This window comes from Chenopodium quinoa, unplaced genomic scaffold (assembly GCF_001683475.1).
Source record: "Chenopodium quinoa cultivar QQ74 unplaced genomic scaffold, ASM168347v1, whole genome shotgun sequence".
Taxonomy (NCBI): domain Eukaryota; kingdom Viridiplantae; phylum Streptophyta; class Magnoliopsida; order Caryophyllales; family Amaranthaceae; genus Chenopodium; species Chenopodium quinoa.
In genome coordinates, this window is record NW_018744239.1 from 8,946,763 (window position 1) to 8,965,938 (window position 19,176).

General features: G+C 40.5%; 1 protein-coding gene, 1 long non-coding RNA gene and 1 other non-coding gene across 3 annotated transcripts; 2 read left to right on the plus strand and 1 right to left on the minus strand.

The window, feature by feature from the left end:
* Window positions 1–6,019: 6,019 nt before the first annotated feature.
* Window positions 6,020–7,192, plus strand: LOC110694461. Its single transcript, XR_002505867.1, has 3 exons — window positions 6,020–6,416; window positions 6,528–6,588; window positions 6,773–7,192. It is a non-coding gene; the product is annotated as an uncharacterized LOC110694461 (long non-coding RNA).
* A 1,586-nt stretch (window positions 7,193–8,778) lies between these two features.
* LOC110694359 (protein BCCIP homolog) lies at window positions 8,779–12,398 on the plus strand. Its single transcript, XM_021871532.1, has 7 exons — window positions 8,779–8,793; window positions 9,406–9,431; window positions 10,521–10,687; window positions 10,806–10,867; window positions 11,037–11,198; window positions 11,354–11,462; window positions 12,331–12,398. The coding sequence occupies exons 1-7, from the start codon at window positions 8,779–8,781 to the stop codon at window positions 12,396–12,398; spliced, it is 609 nt and encodes a 202-aa protein (XP_021727224.1).
* A 6,118-nt stretch (window positions 12,399–18,516) lies between these two features.
* Window positions 18,517–18,589, minus strand: TRNAT-UGU. The gene has a single exon. It is a non-coding gene; the product is annotated as a tRNA-Thr (tRNA).
* Window positions 18,590–19,176: the final 587 nt, after the last annotated feature.

Here is a 19,176-nt window from a genome sequence, read left to right on the forward strand (position 1 = left end):
TAGCCAAAGATTTCTCCATGGCTTCGTAAGAGTGCATTTTCTGACGAAGGGGCTTCAGCTCGGCTTTAAGTTTGGTGACGGTCCCCTCCAGCTCGTCAACCTTCTTTTGGGCCGCCTCTAGCTGAGCCCGAACAGCGGCGGTCGCCTGCGCCTGATAATAAAGAAGATCAATGGTCAGTACTTCATTTTGGGCAATTTGAAACATTGCTTTATCACAGCTGGAGGCGGCCATAGCCTTTGCGGCCTTTACCTCTTTGTTTTTTCGATCAATCGGCTTGCGAAGGCTGTTGACTCGGAGCAGGGCCTAAGTACAAAGAAAAACAGGCGTCAGTTTCCAATCATAGGGGTTAACAGGCGTCCTGGAACTTCAAAAGGGTATACCTCAGCTAGGATCCCCGAAATTCCATCGAGGTCAAGGGTGCCGGCACCCTTGACCGCCTCCCTGTCAGAGGGAGGAACTACTTTAACCATTGACTTGGCTACCTCAACCAAGTCAAGTCCCTGGGGGCCGGCTGCATTAAGCAGAAGGAAAAACAAGTTAGACCTAATCAAGAAGGAAGCAAGAGTGAGTTTTTACAAGCAAGGGTCCATACATCTAGGCGGCCCCGCTTGGGTTTTTGAAGAAGTGGCCGGCTGCTTCTCAGCCGCCACTGTTTTCCTGGAAGACCCAGGAGAGCTTGCAACAGTCGTCCTCCGGGCCTTGGGGTCCGGCTGTTGCGAGGAAGAAGCCCTTGGAGTGCCAGACTGAAAACAAAAAGAGTTAGTATATGCATAATACAACTTAAAGGGGAAGAGTTTTCAAAGCTTACCAAGGGTGCCTCCTTGCTGGGGGAGTCGGCATACGACTGCTTCATTAGCGAGACCCGCAGCATGGCCGCCGCAGTCTTAGATGCTGTTATTTTACTCATGGCGTCGGCTGAAAGAAATAAACAGCAAAGTTAGTAAAAATCCCAAGTAAACAAGGCGTGAAAAAACAGAGTATTCGTCAGGCCGGCTACCTCTAGAGCACCGACTGCCGAGGCCACAGGCGGCCAAGAAGTACTCATCATAGAGCCACTTGAAGCTCGGGACGCAGTGTAGGGGTACTTGCTCTCGTACCCCTGAAGTAGAGTTCACCCTAGTCTCTACTTTGAAGAGTCCTTTGTCTAGGATCTCTCTTTTAGCCTTTGGGGGAACAGGCGGCATGCTGCGGCCGCCTGCAAGAAGAGGCGGATCCCTGTTCCACTTGTTAAATCGTTTGTTCAGCTCCGTGTCTGAACTCTCGATAATAAGGAAGGTGTTCCGCCAATCCTTCCATTTGTTTGCCTTACCTCTCGTCATGAGGTAACCCCTGTGGCTTGTTAGTTGATACCAGCCGGTACCTCCCGACTTAGGGGTCCGGCTGAGATAGTTCATGTGGGCGAAAGCCTCAAAACTTGGCTCCACCCCGTTCAGTTCGCACCCGGCCACATAGCCGAGTACGTTTACCCAAGAGTTGGGGGCTAACTGCCATAACCCCAGATCATACCCATCTAAAATCCGCTGAACAGCCGGATGTAATGGGAAGCGCAGACCAGCTTTGATGGCCGCCACATAGCAGCCAAAACAGCCGTCACCATAGCTGGTACCAGCCGGCCAGACGACAGTATCTTCTGGATCCGGCACAAACAGTAAATACTCCGGGCTCATTTTGTGGTTAGCAATAAAGCTCGCCACGTTGTCTCGCATGGTTGCGATCCGGCCCCGGGGCACCCTGCAGTAGTAGGGGGTGTTTTCCTCTCTGTAAGAGGCGGACGGCTCTGCCCAATTATCCCCCTTCTCCACTGCATGGGAACTTCTCGCCTCTTGTAGGCGGTTATGTTTTTCTTCTGAGTCAGAGGAACTATGGTCAGAAGAGCTGGAATCGGACTCGTCCCCTGACGAGTCCGAAGAGGACGACTCCTCCCCTCTCCTAGAGGGGCCCGCCTCCTCTCCCTTAGAAGGAGCAGAAGGTAAATTAGACATGTCCACGGTTAAATGAGAAGGGAACACCTTGGTCCCTCTCTCAGAACTGTCAGCTTGACAGTCGCCTCGTTCCACATCTGGCGCCTGGTCAGATGTTTCGCTAAGGAGTACCCTTTGGGAGGAGCCGTCTGAGTTTGATATTCTAGCAGTCTTTTTTGTTCTGGCCATCACGTTCTGCATAGACACAGATTCAGTCGGACTTTGTATAAAGGGCAAAGATGGGTCCAGAAAAGGGCAGGCGGCACTCCTAGTCCTAGATTCAGCCGTCCCCGGTGACCGGCTGATCACTAACTTAGGGCGTGTCGTGTGCTTCCATGGTGCCATTTCAAAAAATAAAAAGAAAATTAAGAGTAAGAGAACTGAGTTACCTGAACGGATGACAGTTGATGAAGTCCTGAAAGTTCGGGTCAGTCGGCTTGTCAGAACAGGCGGTAGGCAAAAAAAGTCCGAAAATGTCAGAGCAAGTTCAGGGGTCCGAATGTTCTCGCAAAAATTCTCAAATGTGAAAATGACCGAAGTCAGCACTTCCTTTTATAGGCAAAATGAGAAGGCGAAGGGTCGCCTCCGAATTCAAATTTGGGCGGGAGAGTCTCCCGGCCGTCTGCAAGGTGACACCTGTAACGGGCCGTCGCCTGTCACCGTGCGACACCTGTCACAGGCGACACGTGACCAGTCGCGTGCCACCTGTGAGGGGCAAATGATTAGGGGATTTTTATCCACCAAGCGCCGTTTGACAAGTGGACCAACCAGGTTCCGCCACGCGTCCTCCACGGACCACTTAAGACACGCCACGTGTCCACCCATGCCAAATGGGACAACCGGCCATCAAGGCCCATTTCAGTCTAGAAGCCCGTTCGGCCCTAGGTTTACCTTAAACCTAGAGAGTTGCACGCTTCCCAAGGCTATAAATACTCGATTAATCCTCATTAATCGGGGGACCGAATAATTGACAGAACACACTAATAACCGGCTGATCTCGCTAGCAAAGCAGATTACCTACATTAAATACTCTCACCTAGAGAGACCTTATTACTCTAATTTCTGTATTAATTACTCCTTAATCAGGTACTAACTTGACCGTTGGAGGCGGAGCTCTCAGGAGTCTCCGTTATTTTGCAGGTACAGGCGTCCGGTTCCAGTCTCGGAATTGTAACTCTCCCGCAGGACATCAGAAAACCCAGAAACACTAAGTATACCTCAGAGAGGAGACCCATGATTTCGTCTAAGTCAAGGGTGCCGACTCCCTTGACCGCATCCCTCTCCTCTAGAGGGATGGCTTTAACCATAGACTTGTCATTTGGACCAAGTTTGGTTCTCGAGGACCGCCTGAATTCAAAGACAAATTGTTAGAACAAGAGGAGAATTTCAAAGGAAGAAAAATTTAACAAGGGTCGAAGGAGCCAGTTATACCTCTTAGAGGCCGGCTGTCCCTAGGGACTTGTGTTTGTTTACCCCCACTTTGTGGGGTGATCGGCTGTTTGTCAGCCGACTGTTTTCTGACAGAGCCAGGCGTACTCCCAACTATCTGTTTCCAAACCTTTGAGTCCGGCTGCTAGGAGGAAGAGGGTTTGGACGAGCCCGCCTGCAGAAGCTTAGAAAAGTCAGTACTAGCAAAAAGAGGAGTTCAAAGAGAAACTGGAAAGATCAGAAACTCACTATGGGCGTCTCCTTGGCAGGAGAATCAGATTAGGTCCGCTTGAGGCTCATTATGGAGGTTCGAAGAAGGGCAACTGCCTTCTTTAATGCAGAGATTTGATCCATAGCCTCAACTGAAAATAGGCGACAAAGAGTTAGTTAAACTTGAACAAATAAATCAAGTAATGCATGTAGAGGCACAAGAGGCCGACTACCTCTGGAGGTCCGACTGCTAAGGCCACAGGCGGCCAAAAAGTACTCATCGTATAGCCACTGAAATCTGGGAACATAGTTTAAAGGCACCTGCTCCCGTACCCCAGTAGTAGAGTTTGCCCTAATCTCTACTTTGAAGAGTCCTCGATCAAGGATCTCTTCCTTGGCCCGGTGAGGAACAGGCGGCATACTACGGCCGCCTGCAAGAAGAAGTGGATCCTTGTTCCACCTATTATACCGCTTGTTCAGGAGTTTATCAGGGCTGGAGACTAGGAGGAAAGTGTTTCTCCAATCCTTCCACTTGTTCTCCTTCCCCTAGTCATCAGATAGCCTTTGTGGCTCGTTAGCTGGTATCAGACGGTACCACTGGCCTTGGGGGTTCGACTTAAATAATTCATATGGGCGAACACCTCAAAATTCGGCTCCACCCCATGCATTTCACATCCGGCTACATAGCCAAGGATGTGAAACTAGGAATTAGGGGCTAACTGCCATAGCCCCATCTCGTACCCATCGAGGATTTGTTGAACGACCGGCTGCAAGGGAAATCGAAGGCCGGCCTTAATGGCCGCCTCGTAACAGCCAAAGTAGGCGTCCCCGTAATTGGACCCCTCGGGCCAGACGATTGCATCTTCAGCATCCGGCACGAATAATTGAAAATCCGGACCCATCACATGGTCCAACAGAAAAGTCTCTATTCTTTCTTTCATGGCCTTGATTCGGCCCTTTTGGACGTGACAGTAATAAGGGGTATTCAACTCCCTATGGGAGGAAGATGGCTCTGACCAGTCAACCCCTTTTTCGACTGAGTGAGATAGTCTCGCCTCATCTAAGCGAGAATGCCTCTCTTCCGAACTTAGAGAAAGGCGACTTGAAGAACTGGCCTCGGACTCACTATCAGAGGAGTCCGACTCCCCTCTCCCTGAGGGGGCCGACCCCTCTTCTTCAGAAGGAGCCGATTGCTGACCAGCTAAGTCAAATGTAAATGGGAAGGGACCACCTTGGCCCCCTCCTCAGAGCTCTCGGCAGCAGAGCTGCCTCGGGTCCTTGCGGTGTCAGGCGTCTAGTCCGACAGCTCACTAATTTGAACCCGGAATGAAGAGCCATCAGATCTTTCAATCCTCTTTGTTCTTTTTGTTCTTGCCATACTGTCATGCATAGATACAAAGACAGTTGGATTCTGGGACTTGCGCAAAGTTTGAAGTACCGCAGGGCAGTCGGCACCCCTAGTCCTAGACTCAGCCGTCCCCGGTGACCGGCTGATTGCTAACCTAGGCCGTGCCGGATGCTTTTGAGGCCTCATTTTCAAAAAGAAAGAAAAAAGTGCAAAATCGAAGCAGAAAAGGATAAAGGAACAAACCATTACCTGAAACTTAAGTTCTGAAAGGGTGCTTGATTGAACAAGCGTTTAAAAAGCAGGCGGTTGGTGAAGTCAGTTGTCCAAGAAATCATAGCTCAAGTTCAGGGGTCCGAGAGTTCTCTTGCAAAGTTCGCAAATGGGAACAAAAGACCTGGTCAACATACCCTTATATAGGGCAAAATGAGAATACGAAGGGTCACTTCCAAATTCAAAAGATTAAGCGAGAAAAACGTTTGGCCAATCGCAGGACGACACCTGTAGCAGGCCGCCGCCTGTTACAGGCCGACACCTGTCACAGGTGACATGTGACCAGTCACGTGCCACCTGTGAGGGGCAAATGTTTAGGGGGTTTTCCCCGCCCAATCACTGTACGACACGTGGGCCAATCATGTCTTGCCAAGTGTCCTCTATTTGGACCCCTCAGGGCCTGCCACATGGCACACAACCATTTGTCCACCATGGACCAGTCAAGCCACGCCATGTGGCCTATTGATTGCTAGCTTGGAAGGAGGCCACCTAAGCCCACTTTCCGGGAGAAGCCCAGTCAGATCTAGGGTTTACCAAAAACCCTAGAATTAGGCACGCTTCCCAAGGCTATAAATACATTAATTAATCCTCATTAAAGGGGATTTAGCAATTAATTACTCTCACCGAGAGAAGCCAAAACACATTGATCACTCCTCACCTCGAGGGACCAGATCTCCCACCTTTACTTTTCCGCACTTACTTCCTAAAACAAGTACTAACTTGACCGTCGGAGGCGGAGCTCCCACCACCCGGAGTCTCCGTTGTTTTGCAGGTACAGGCGCACGGATCTAGTCCCGGAATTGTAACTCTCCCGCAGGACATCAGAAAACCCCGAAACACTAAGTAACATTTTGGCCCGATATTGACCCTACCTAATAAGGGCCCTATCCGTTAAAGGCAGTGACGGAGCCAATTAAGGGACATGGGGTGACAGTTGTCCCCCCAATTTAAAAAAAAAAATTAAATAAAAAAGAAAAGAAAAAAAGAAAAAAAGAAAAAAAAAAAAAAAAGGTGGCCCGTTCATTTCTCTTCTGCAAGCCGCTCGACGCTCGTTCATTTCTCTTCTTCAACCTCGCTCCTCCCTCCTCTCCATAAAGTCGTACCTTGAATTATTCATTGAAGCCGTACTTTAAATTCTCCATTGAAGCGGCTTCTGAGCCTTCCATTCTGCAATGAATCAGCTTCTCAGGTGAAACAGGTATATCAATATTAATTTCGAAATTTTGGTGAAATAGTTCTGTCAATATCAATGTCGAAATTTTGCTTGAAAAACCCTAAACTACAAATTCGTTCCAATTTGGTGAAATAGGTATGTCGAATTTCAATCAGTGAACCATATAATGTGCCGAAGCTTTCATCCTCGCAATTAGGTAAAGTTCTCTGCTCAAAATTCGTGTTTCGCTGAATTTGCCCTTTTAATTTGTCAACGAACCCATCTAATTTACTGAAAATCGGTAAATGTACCCAAAAAATTAAAATTATAACATTTTTGTAGATTAATATGGGGTTCTCTAAAAGAAAAGACTGATTTGTTATTTTTGTGAATTTCATCAGTTAAGCATCATTTGAAGAATTTCCCATCATAAAGAAAGAGATCGAGAAATAAGAGGTTTATGTAGGTATATTTACTGCATGTTTGTCATTATATATACTGCATAGTTTTTAATAATTTTTTCATCAATATTGAGTTTTGTACCCGGGTTTTAATATATTATCATGTCTAGAGCAACATTTTAAATCTGCATTGCCTAGTATTTCTCTTAAGAATTGAAACTTGAATGTTGGGTTGAATCGCAAAAGAAGACTCATGAGAGCATCAACAACATATTGGCTCTTGTTATGAAGAGTGGAAAGCACACTCTTGGTTACAAGGCTGTTCTCAAAACCCTCAGATCTTCTAAAAGTTTGTTTTCTATAAACCCTAATAACCTAATTTTTTTTGGGTGTTTGTTAATTTGATATGGGTTTATCGTATTTTTGAGGGATGCTTTGATTTTTAATTTTTTGTTTAAATTTATAGAAATTTTAGGTATTTTTGATTGTTTGCAAAATGACTTGTAGTAAAATTCGAATGTATAGGTTGTTAATCTGAATTTGTGTATTGAGTTTACTTTAGTTTAATTCACATTTATGCTAAGATGATAGGTAGATGATCAAGTAGTTGGAATGAGATTAATGTTCCTGTTTTTTTTTTTTTTGGTTAAGATTTTTGTCTAATTATATTATATCCATAATCCGTCCCCCCAATTTGTAAATCCTGGCTCCGCCACTGGTAAAGGCCCTGTCCATTAAAGCCCCTTAAGCTTGACTCTGACTCCATTATCATTGGGCTTACCCAATAACCAGCTTTACTAACAAGTAACCCCATTTTCATTAACAAGTAATTCTTATATTTACACTACTACAAAAAGAGCATTTTCTAGACGCTGGACCTTCGACGCTGGGCTAGCAGCGTCAACTATTAATTATACTATGCGTATTATCTCAAAGCTTTTGTAGGTCGAAATTAATTTTCGGCGTTAAAAAGCGTCGAGAACATAACACGTGCCCCACACGTGACTGCAAAAAACCCTCAATTGTAGAATTTAGGGTAAATGAAACCACCGAACAAGAACACACAAAAACAAAAACCTCTAGTTACTCATCAACCAAACTACTCTTCTCTCTTTCAATCCGAATTCTACAAAGACACTTATGGAATCATTGTTTCCAAACTCAGATCTTTGTTTTTCTCGGAGTAATTTCAATGTGAGGAATATCATTTTGTGAACCAGATTCTTCGAATTGAGGTACATCAATTTCAATTTCAGATCTTTGTCCTTCGTGGATTCAATTTCAAATTTAGGTAAATCAATTTAAAATTCAGATCTTCGTCTCTCTTTGAATCAATTTATAGATCTTGATCCAAAATTGTAATCTATGTCGTCCCTCTGAGTGCCGATCGATAATATTAAGGTACAGACTAAATTTGTTTTTTTAATGTTATATTTTTCAATAATCTCACAGATTATGTTTAGATATGGGTTAGCTTCATGAGTAATTGAGATTTTAGGGTTTTGTTATGTTTCATTTTGTGCTTCTGGTTTAATTCAATTCAGAAAATTGGCCTTTTATTTCATGTTTTTGAATGAGCATGATCGCATTGTTTTTCGTCTCACAATTCCATCACACTTCGCATTGATTTTCGTAGGAGCTGCTGTGAGTGCTGACTTCGTTTGGCTCGTTCTCCTTCGTTAGAGAAGCTTTTTAGGTGATTCTTTTTTTGAATTTGGGTGTTTTTCTGTCTACTTTCTGCCTTTAAAATTTCAGAATTTTTGGAGTTTATTTGCTATTAAACTGGGCTGTTTTATTCGGACTGGTCTGTTTTGGTTCGAATTGGTTTATTCTTGCTGTTTGGGTGGGATTTTAATAGAGTTGTTCTGTAATTTTCTCTAGGGATTTCCTGTGTGATTTAGGGTATATTGAGGGTGTTTGAAAATATTATTGCACTTTTTATTCCCCTGTGTTTCTTGCTGCTACTATTTTCTTGTGCGTTCATTTCTCCCTTGTATGTGATTACTATGGCAGAGGAATTGGTAAGTAAAAAACTTTTGGATGATTTCCATCAAAAATGCGAGTTACTGAATTTTGTGTATATAGTCATTCAATCAAGAAGATTTTCCCTTACTTTATAACATATAGAAATGGTATGAATCAAGAGTTACTGAATTTACTGAATTATGCATTCTGTTAATTGAAATGGTATGAATCCATAGAACTAACAACATTTTGAATTAGTTTAATTTATTTTCATGTGCCAATTTAGAGTAGCAAACAAAGACCGTCTTTGATTTAGCTCTTCTGGTGTTCCCTATGTTACTATAGAGACATATGATTGTATATTAGGTACTTGCAAACTGAAATTAATGTCTTGTTGAGCAGTTGGAAGCTAATTAGGATATGAGCCAAGTAATATTCATGTGGATTACATGCTATTAATTATTAACTTATTTGCGTTATGTTGACCAAGAGTTGTGGTCAAAAGGTCAGTGTTACTGTTTAGACTATAAATTTTAGTTTGGTGACTAGATGAACTGCGTTTTAGATCTTTTGATAAAGATAAATTCTTGTTAAAAATGATTTATATAGCCTCTTATGATCACTTTGGTAATGTTGACCTGTTTCTAATTAGTGATTTCCTTGTGCAGTTTGTCCCTTGCGTATGGACAGCAAGGTTTGTACTTTATCTTCTCTGAGCTGTGTAATTTAAGATAACATGTATTGACTATGATGTCTTTATAGATTTCCCCAATGGATTTTCAATATGTTTGTTTGGTTTTGCTGAAAGGTTATACATCATGAACTTCCAAACAATTCTGACTACTTTGTTCACCAATCCCTTATAGTAAAACAAATCATTGCTACTATTGATATTGTTAAATCTTGCTGCTATTGATACTGCTGGAAGCTGTTGCTGCCTATGCTTAACGTTGTTACATGCTGCTGCCACCGCCTATGCTTGACGCTGCTGCTGCTTCCTCTGCTTAGCTGTTGTTGCTTCCTATGCTTGCTACTGCTCATGGGGTTTTCTAAGCTAAAAAAAAAGGGGAACATTTTCTGATATTACAGTTTTTTTAAGCGTTCCTTTTTTAATATTTTTTTTATATGAGTCGGGTTATTGATGTTTATGTCTATCTTGGTTGTTCCTAACAGATTTCACGTTTTTTTCTTGGATGATGGCTATTGTAGACTTATTGGGTTCGAAGTGAGAATAGAAGCCTCTTGGTTATATTTGTGTGAATTGATTGACAATTCAATGACTGTAGCTAGTAGATTATTGATTTTTTTACTAGATGGGTGTTGCTAATTTTAGCGGTTTGGGTGTATGGAGGTGTAGTTGGTTTTACATCCTTTGGTGTTATGAGTTTCGGTTTCATGTTATGATGAGCTTTAGGTCCTTTCACAGTAATAGGTTCTAACTATAAAAAAATGAAAATAAAAAATCATTGAATAAGGTCATTGTTAAATATTGTAAAATGGTATGATGAGCTTTAGGCAATTGTTTGTGTCTTATGGATGTTAGAGTTTCTCTGATGTGTAGATATGCGTATGAGATTAACTTTTGAGTTGTGTTTGTTACATAGTACTTTCTCTTTGTACCAATTAAACTTATTACTTAGCTGAAATTCTTACTGCTGGAGTGCTTTGATGCTCTTTGCCTGATTCTTTTCTCCCGTTTCATTTGGATTCAGAAAGAGAAAAGAAGGGTGAAAAAAGTGTGATGTTTTAAGATGGATTTTAACAAAATTTTGCTTATGTGCAGATACAAGGGGATGCCTCGAAAACCACGAAGAAGTGGCCAGCTGGTGCCTCGACCTTTTGCGTTTTCACAATTTGCTCTTTCAGTAACTAGAACTGCCACAGCTTGCTCATCAAAGCACAAAGTTTCTAATTCAAAATCTGACAGAACATCTTTCTCAAAACTAATAGGTGTTTTCTCTATTATAAACATTGTCCTATATAGGTGCCCTGTGTTTTCTATTTATGATTAGCAATTCATGTGCTGATCTAACATGACTTTTGGAAATCTTTTCTATTATATTTTCAGCCAATAGATCTAGTAGGAAGCACAACTTGAAGGAGAACAGTTCTGAAGAAGAAGCGCATGAAGTAAGCATTTAATTGTTGTTGGTCGTTGTGAATGTCCATTCTAGGTGAATGATTCTATTCCAGTTGTCTTTATTTGCTCTAATTATTTTCTCCGTTTTGATTTCTTCTCAAAGGAATTAATTCAGGCAGATTTTGCCTTTTTTGACCCCATGACTTTCATGGAGTAAAGATGTTGCTACAAAGCTATCTTGATGATAAGGTGTGGGACTTGAGTGGTTTTGTAGACTTAATATTAGCACAAACAACAGTGGGCTCTGTGGTCAAGATAGAAGATGATGAAGATGAGGGATTGTTTGCACTTCTTACAGCTTTGAACTTAGGAAGATATAAGGTACAACAGGTGTCTCATTTTCAATTGTCAGTGTGGCTTGTCCCTTTAGAATTTTATTAAGGACCCTTTAAATTGTTTGATCTGTCAAATTGCTCTATATTGATTATACTCGATCAATCAACTAAGTTAATGATTCTGGGTTCTTGTGATGCCAGGATAATAAGTGTATCACTGAAATAAGAGACTACTTGCTTAAAGTATGCGAGGAAAAGAATGTAGTTGGTGAGCTAAAAAGACTTCTAGAAGACCAAGCTGATCATGTTGGTCTGGTGGTTTCCAGCATAACCAAAAAAAAAAAAAAAAAAAAAACTTTTTAATCTGGTGGTGAACATTTTTCTTTTGTAAGAAATGGAAGCCGTTTTCTCCTCCAGATAGAGCAGTCAATTCGGGTAAACCGATTGGGTTTGGGTCGGGTAAGTGTGGGTCGGGTCAACTCGGGTCGGGTCATTTCGGGTTAATGTCGTAACCTATACGGGTCGGGTTTGGGTTGGGTCATGCTTGAGTCGGGTAACGTCGTGTCATACATCTTATCGGGTTTGGGTTGGGTTTAGGTCAGGTTAATGACAGGTCGGTTTACATTCGGGTCGGGTGAATGATGGGTCGGGTTTAATTCAGGTTTTCACGGGTAAAAACGGGTTAGGGTCATTCTCGGGTTCGATTCAAGTTAATATTTTACGGGTTATATTCGTGTCGGGTCATCTCCAGGTTGGTTCATGTTCGGGTTCGGGTCTCAAATACTCTGGTTAACTCGGGTCTAGGGTTGGTTTCATGTCGGGTCATATCGGGTTCGGGTCATCATTTTTCGGGTTTAGACGGGTCGGTTAATAATCGGGTTCAGGTCAGGTCAGCTTTTGACAGCTCTACCTCTAGACTCCTTATCTTCCTTTTTCTCTCCTCTATTCCTATTGTCCTCCATCACCGCTTCTTCTATTCGTTCTCTCTATCACTTTTCTTATAAAGAGTCAAACAAAGAAAAATCGTTTTTCGTTGAAAATAATTTATTTGGTTAAAACATGTTTTAAATACCTTGAAAAAAATATATATGGTGTGATTGTGTAAATTGTGAAATTAAATGAGTATTTTTTCTCGAGAATATACAAAGTAAATTGTTTCATGTGAGTTTATTTAATAGAAATAGAATATACCGCCACTTTCAATTGGCTTTCTTGGATTGGTATGGGTATGAATTCTAAGTTCTGAATTCTGAATTTCTGATGATATGATTCATAAGAATCTCTAAATTACATCAATGTCCAAACAACAAAGCTATGCAATAAGATATTTTATACTCATACTGGCTTAGTATATCTTATCCATTTCTTTTGAGCAAATCAATAATTTTAGAGTTTTAAAAGGACTCCCTTGAGGTGAAAACACCCTCAAACCTTAATCCACAAAAGCATTGCCCAAAAATTCAAGTACCTACAAAATAACAACCAAAGACCATAAAACAAAAACACTTAAATCGACTAAATGAAGAAAATAAAGAACAAAAGAGTTGAGAACTCGGATTGCCTCCCGAGAAGCTTGACCATGAGAAATTTTCATCCAAAGGGTGGCTCAAGATCCATCGGATCAAGCCTCATACATTCAACCAAACCAACTTCATCCTTGCAAAAGTAGTGCTTCAAACGATGACCATTAACCATGAACCTGTTGTCACCCGCCTCCAACTCAAAAGACCCATAAGGAGTAGTCCTTAAAGTCACGAAAGGCCCCGACCATTCGGATTTGAGCTTTCCGCGAAACAAACGAAGCCTAGAGTTGAACAACAACACTTTGTCTCCAACCTTGAAGCTCTTGTTCCTTATATGTTAGTCGTGCCATTTCTTGGTTTTCTCCTTGTATAACCTAGAGTTTTCGTAGGCATCATATCGAAGCTCCTCAAGTTCATTGAGCTTGAGCAATCTCTTCTCACCGGCCAACGACAAATCCATGTTAAGCTCCTTGATTGCCCACCAAACTTTATACTCTAACTCAACCGGCAAATGACAAGCCTTCCCATAGACCAACCGATTGGGGGTTGTACCAATTGGAGTCTTGTACGCCGTCCGCAAGACCCAAAGTGTGTCGTCAAGCTTGAGGGACCACTCCTTCCTAGACTTGTTCACCATACTTTCAAGAAGGTTCTTGATCTCTCTATCTGACACCTCCACTTGTCCTTGAGTTTGAGGATGATAAGGTAGACCAACCTTGTGATGAACTCCGTACCTCTTGAGAAGAGCCTCGAATTGCTTCTTGGCGAAATGAGAACCTCCATCACTAATTAGCACCCTAGGGACCCCAAACCGCGGAAATATGATTTTCTTGAGAAGTTTAAGCACAACCTCATGATCATTGGTAGGGGAGGGTATAACTTTAATCCACTTAGTCACATAGTCCACCGCTACCAAGATGTATAAATTCCCACATGATGAGACAAAAGGCCCCATAAAGTCGACGCCCCAAACATCAAAAGGCTCAACTTCAAAAATGTTTTGTTGAGGCATTTCATCTCTTTTAGTTATGCCACCACTTCTTTAGCACTTGTCGCATCTTGAAACAAACCTTTGGGCATCCTTATGCATCGTCGGCCACCATAGGAGAGATTGAGAAATCTTTGCCACCGTCTTATTAACTCCCCCATGTCCTCCACATGGCAACGATTGGCAATGCTTAAGAACTCCTTCGATTTCATGGTCCGGAACACATTTCTGGTAAAGGCCATCTCCACACTGTTTAAACTAGTAGGGATCATTCCAAAAGTACATGCTCACCTCCTTGAAAAACCTCTTCTTTTGTTGAGAAGAAAACTCCGGGGGAATGACCCCGCAAGCAAGATAATTGGCTATATCCGCATACCATGGGCTAGATGTTGAAGCCATAGCCATGAGAGTTTCAAATCCTACTTCTTCATTGATTGGCACATCCTCCTTGTTCTCAAAAGGAAGCCTAGACAAATGATCCGCCACATAGTTCTCCGCTCCCTTTTTATCTCTCATCTCCATGTAAAAATTTTGAAGCAAAAGAACCAAACAAATGAGGCGTGGCTTTGCTTCCTTTTTGGTCATAAGATAGTGACCGCTATGTGATCCGTGTACACAATCACCTTGGAGCAAATAAGATAGGACCTAAACTTGCCATGGAAAACACAACCGCAAGCATTTCCTTCTCCGTCGTTGTGTAATTTCTTTGAGCTTCATCAAGTGTTCTACTTGCATAGTAGATGAAGCCAGCCTTTCCTTAACCTTGCTCGGGATGAGGCTTCTTCACCCGGCCGGGCTTCAAAGTCAGAGTCGGAACAACTGAATTGAACCTCTTCCACTCGGGAAAGCTGCAGTCATGAGATCTTCCTTCTTTCTTTTGCCCAAGCACCGCACCTACTGCAAAATCACTAGCATCACACATTAGTTCAAAAGGCAAGCTCCAATCCGGAGTATGCACAACAGGAGAGGAAATGAGAGCTTCCTTGAGTTTTTGAAATGCCTCAAGACAAGCCTCATCAAAGCTAAACACAACATCTTTCTTGAGTAATTCGGTCAAAGGTTTGGCGATTGATGAAATTTTTTTGATAAACCTCCGGTAAAAACCGGCATGCCCTAGAAAAGCTCTCACTCCCGTAACGGAAGTAAGAGGGGGCAACTTTGCAATCATCGAAACTTTGGCCGAGTCAACCTCAATGCCTTTCTTTGACATTTTATGGTCTAGGACAATTCCCTCCTCAACCATAAAGTGACATTTCTCCCAATTCAAAACCAAACTCGTCTCTTGACACATTTTCAAAACTTTTTCAAGATTATAAAGACAAGTGTGAAAAGACGAGCCACCAACACTAAAATCGTCCATAAAAACTTCAATCTCATTTTCAAGAATTTCCGAAAAAATGGAAGTCTTGCATCGTTAGAATGTTGAAGGAGCATTGCATAACCCGAATGACATTTTTTCGGTACGCAAATGTTCTATATGGACATGTGATCTTTCATACTTCTTTAGTATTGGAAGGCTATATTGGTAAGATTTTTCCTTTATTTATTCCGTCTTCTTAAACTAAACCTTTCTAGTCTATGCAGAAAATCTAATAAAGATTGATATTATAAAGACAATAACCCTAAATTATTACGTTTCCACATTAAAGTGAAATAGAGTACTTAATTTTTTTCTTTCATTTAATGCCTATTGGTGTTCCAAAAGTTCCCTTTCGAAGTCCTGGAGAGGAAGATGCAGCTTGGGTTGACGTATAGTGCGGCTTGTCAGGTATCTTGGGTCATATGGGATTTCCTCGTTCTCTCTCCCGATTGAGATATCCTCCCTTTCACCCAAGAAAGATTGATTGAATCATCCAAAATTTGGAGCGTGAAATGGAATTAGATCTATTTTTAGTTTTCGGAGGATTCAAATTAATATTATCAATTAATAAAATTTATGGTTGGCTCGGGTGGACCAATAAAATCAATTAGTAAAGATTTCCGTTATCGTTGTATAAACAGATTCATCTAGTTCTTCCTTAAGGAAGGACTTCAACTCCTCCAATAAGCATGAATAGATATCTTGTATCCCACCACCGCCCTCATTAATGAGGTTGGTTCTCATAGCCATTATGTCGTCCAACATGAAATAACTCATAAGTTGATATGTACTTGCGGAAGCATCCTGGGTAATAGGAAAATTATATAAAGTATTTGCAGCCTCTCTATTATTTTCTTCATATTTATAGTGAAAAAGATTATGTACTTTTGATATGAACTGAATAGGATTTTTAGCTTCTATACCCCGTTCGGTTAAACGAGTGATTAATTCAACTTCATCTATCCCACCATCAGGCTGAACAGGCATATCCTTTCCTAATATCTCAATATTTTCTAACATCCAGTTATATGCTTTAGCATATGTATTGAATGATGAGTTATAATGAAAGGCCGCAGATATGTAATGGAGTGTAACAGTATAGGTATTAAGCAAATCACCCATCTCATCGCCGCTATCAAATAATATCAGGCTTCGAACAAGATCGCATTCATTAAAATTCAAGCTACCACAGCGGTAGGCTCTTCCTCAGAAGTCAAGAAACACTGGTAAATAAAATTTATAGCCCTGGTAGGCTTCGGCCATTTATAATATTCTTTGCTCATAACGAGCGCGCTGGATATTTTTTGATAAAACCTCTAATAATTTCTTATAAGTACATATTTCCTGTACGTCCTTGTTATTAACATAAAATTCTCTAAGCAAGTTATTCAACCGCGCATCATTCATATCTATATAGTTAACAAAACGAGGCTTGATAATACCTTTAATAGCATACAGCGGTTCCGCCATAGTAAGATTATGGAGAAAAGCTTTGTTGATCTTAAAAGCCTGACGCTGAAGTTTGTTCATTACTGAACACACTTTATCGGCTTTTTCAAAAGTCTTCTTATCCATTTTCTTACCGAAGTAAATATATAATTGATTGACGTTCCAAGAACTTAGTAATCGACACCGCTCATATACTTCATTGGAAAAAGCTAGAAAGTAACCACCATATAGATCGCTTATGTTTAGCCAAGTCTTATCACAGGGGTCATAGCTCCAATCCATAGGGGGATGAACCATAGGAAGGTTCATCTGTACAGGAAGAATGGCAGGATTGAATAAGCATTCGGCGTGAAGCGATTTTACCAAATAAAAAGATTTATTCTTCTTTTTGGCTGTTTTAGATGAATCACCCTCTTTGTTTACAATTTTTATCATTTTCCTTTCCACTAAAGATTCAACTAAGGCTGTACCGAAAGGGTGTCGTAACCCTTTACCCGCAGTTTTGGCTAATTTCTTTTTATCTCCTTGAGAAGCAAATATCATTTCAGCATGACTTCGAACGACGTATTCAATATGCTCGACTAAAGTAGCTACTGAAATGCTATTCTCACTCCAAAAAACGCGGCTCATAATGTGAATCAGTAAAGCCTCAATTGTATGATGACCAAACACCGAGATAATTTCTTTTTCCTTGGGTGTTAAGACATCTTTATATTCAGGAGCATCCGCCACCACTTCATCCCGAACTCACCTACGAACCTCGAATATAGGCCTCCGCCGTAACCAACCGTTTACGTATATAAGAGCTGGATACATTGCCTTCTTCTTTTCTTACCTTTCTTTCGAGTCTGGTAAGAGAGTCTATCTTAAATATGGGCTAATTATCTTAATGAAAGACCTCTTTTGGCTCTCGTGTGAGGGTTGTCATAACTTCTGTCTATCTGCAGTTAAGTTAAATGACTTTCGTCAGTCCTAAGGCTAGTCTAAAAGAGAAGGGATTCAAGCCATACTTGTATCCAAGTAAGCAAGTATACTACCTTACCTTGCTCCATATATCCCAACCTTGTTCTCATACTGCCTTTCAACAGAACTTAACAGAGGGATGCTACTACTACTCCTCTATCTATACTATATATAAGGAAAACAAACTAGAATATAAAATAGAAAAGGTACAGGCTTAACTTGATTCCCTTATTCCTTCCGGATACCTATCTTAGTTCCTACTTTTCATTCTATAAGGAGAATAGTAGAAGAAACTAGGGATTCTATCAGGACTGAAACAGAATCAGCTAACTGAGACTGAGAATAAAGAAAGAGAACAGAGAATATGCTTTCGGTTAAGCTTCCGCTTCAACCGCCTTATCCACAGGTACCAGTTCAACTTCCTTTCCTGAAACTGATAATGCTACAGCTACCTTCACATAAGGATTTCCCGCTCTTGGTTTACTTATTTCTTCTGGGAGAATCCCAACAACAACTACTTATTCAAAGACTGCGGGTATCGGAGAAACAACAACAACCTATTTACAATACAAGGGTTTGTCTCTGACTCTCTTTATAGTTCACTCGTTGCATCGGCATAAGGGATACCTTTAAGTCTCCTTTCTTTATTTCTATATATATATATATATATATATATATATATATATATATATATATATATATATATATATATATATATATATATATATATATATATATATATTCGATTTTACAAAAAAACCGAAATTCAAACTGAACTAAATGATAAATGAAATGAAATCCACTGAAGTGTTGGATTCCAATGAATAATGAAATGGGTTGTATATACATCATATACAAAATATATAGAATATTCTATATTTTGTATTAAAATATCTAAGTAAAAAGAAAAAGGAAAAGAAAGAGTTTTCCCGATTTGATTTGGTCTGTCGAGCTTGAACCCTTTTCTTTTTATTCCTAGGTGGAAGTTTCTACAACATAATCGATCATTATTTTTTTCTTTGTTCTTCGATTTCAAAGAAAAAAATATATTAAAAGCACAAATCCAAATAAAAATCGAAAAAGCCGGCTATCGAACTCGAACCGATGACCATCGCATTACAAATGCGATACTCTAACCTCTGAGCTAAGCGGGCTCCCGGAAATTATACATGCACTGGCATTCAATAAACTACATTTTAGTGTAAGCTTATTCATTTTTATTATTTTATGATATAAATTTGTTTTTGAAAGAAATAGTTCAAATCAAATATCAAATAAATAGAAATATTTACTTTAGTTTTTTTCTTTCTATATAGATTCTATTTTTCTTCTAGAACGATTCGATTCTATTTCAATTAGATTTATAAATTCTATGAAATTTTATTTTTCAAATCCATTTCAAATCGAAATTAAAACAAAAATTCATTATGACAATTTTCATTATATCTATAATTCTAAGAAATGGATAACTATTAGAGTTATAAGAGTCTGCCTTAAGAAAACCTAAAATAAACAAGAATAAAAAAATGAGAATCGATAAAGAAGAACTCTGGATTATATTAACATAATAAGATATTCTTCTGTGTGCAGCCGTAGACTATGATGACAAAAAAAGAATCGACCCTTTGAGTATTCAAAATTGCATACAAAAATGAACGAGGCGAAGGATATAGATGGGATATATCCCTCGATATTGAATTGTAGCTACAGAAAGGATAGAACCATGTCTGACTAGACAAAA

What these genes read in the sequence shown, in the direction of transcription:
- LOC110694359 (XM_021871532.1), top strand. An exon ending in CCTTGCGTATGGACAGCAAG is followed by an intron (nt 9,432 to 10,520) that starts GTTTGTACTTTA and finishes GCTTATGTGCAG; the next exon opens with ATACAAGGGGATGCCTCGAA. An exon ending in ATCTTTCTCAAAACTAATAG is followed by an intron (nt 10,688 to 10,805) that starts GTGTTTTCTCTA and finishes TTATATTTTCAG; the next exon opens with CCAATAGATCTAGTAGGAAG.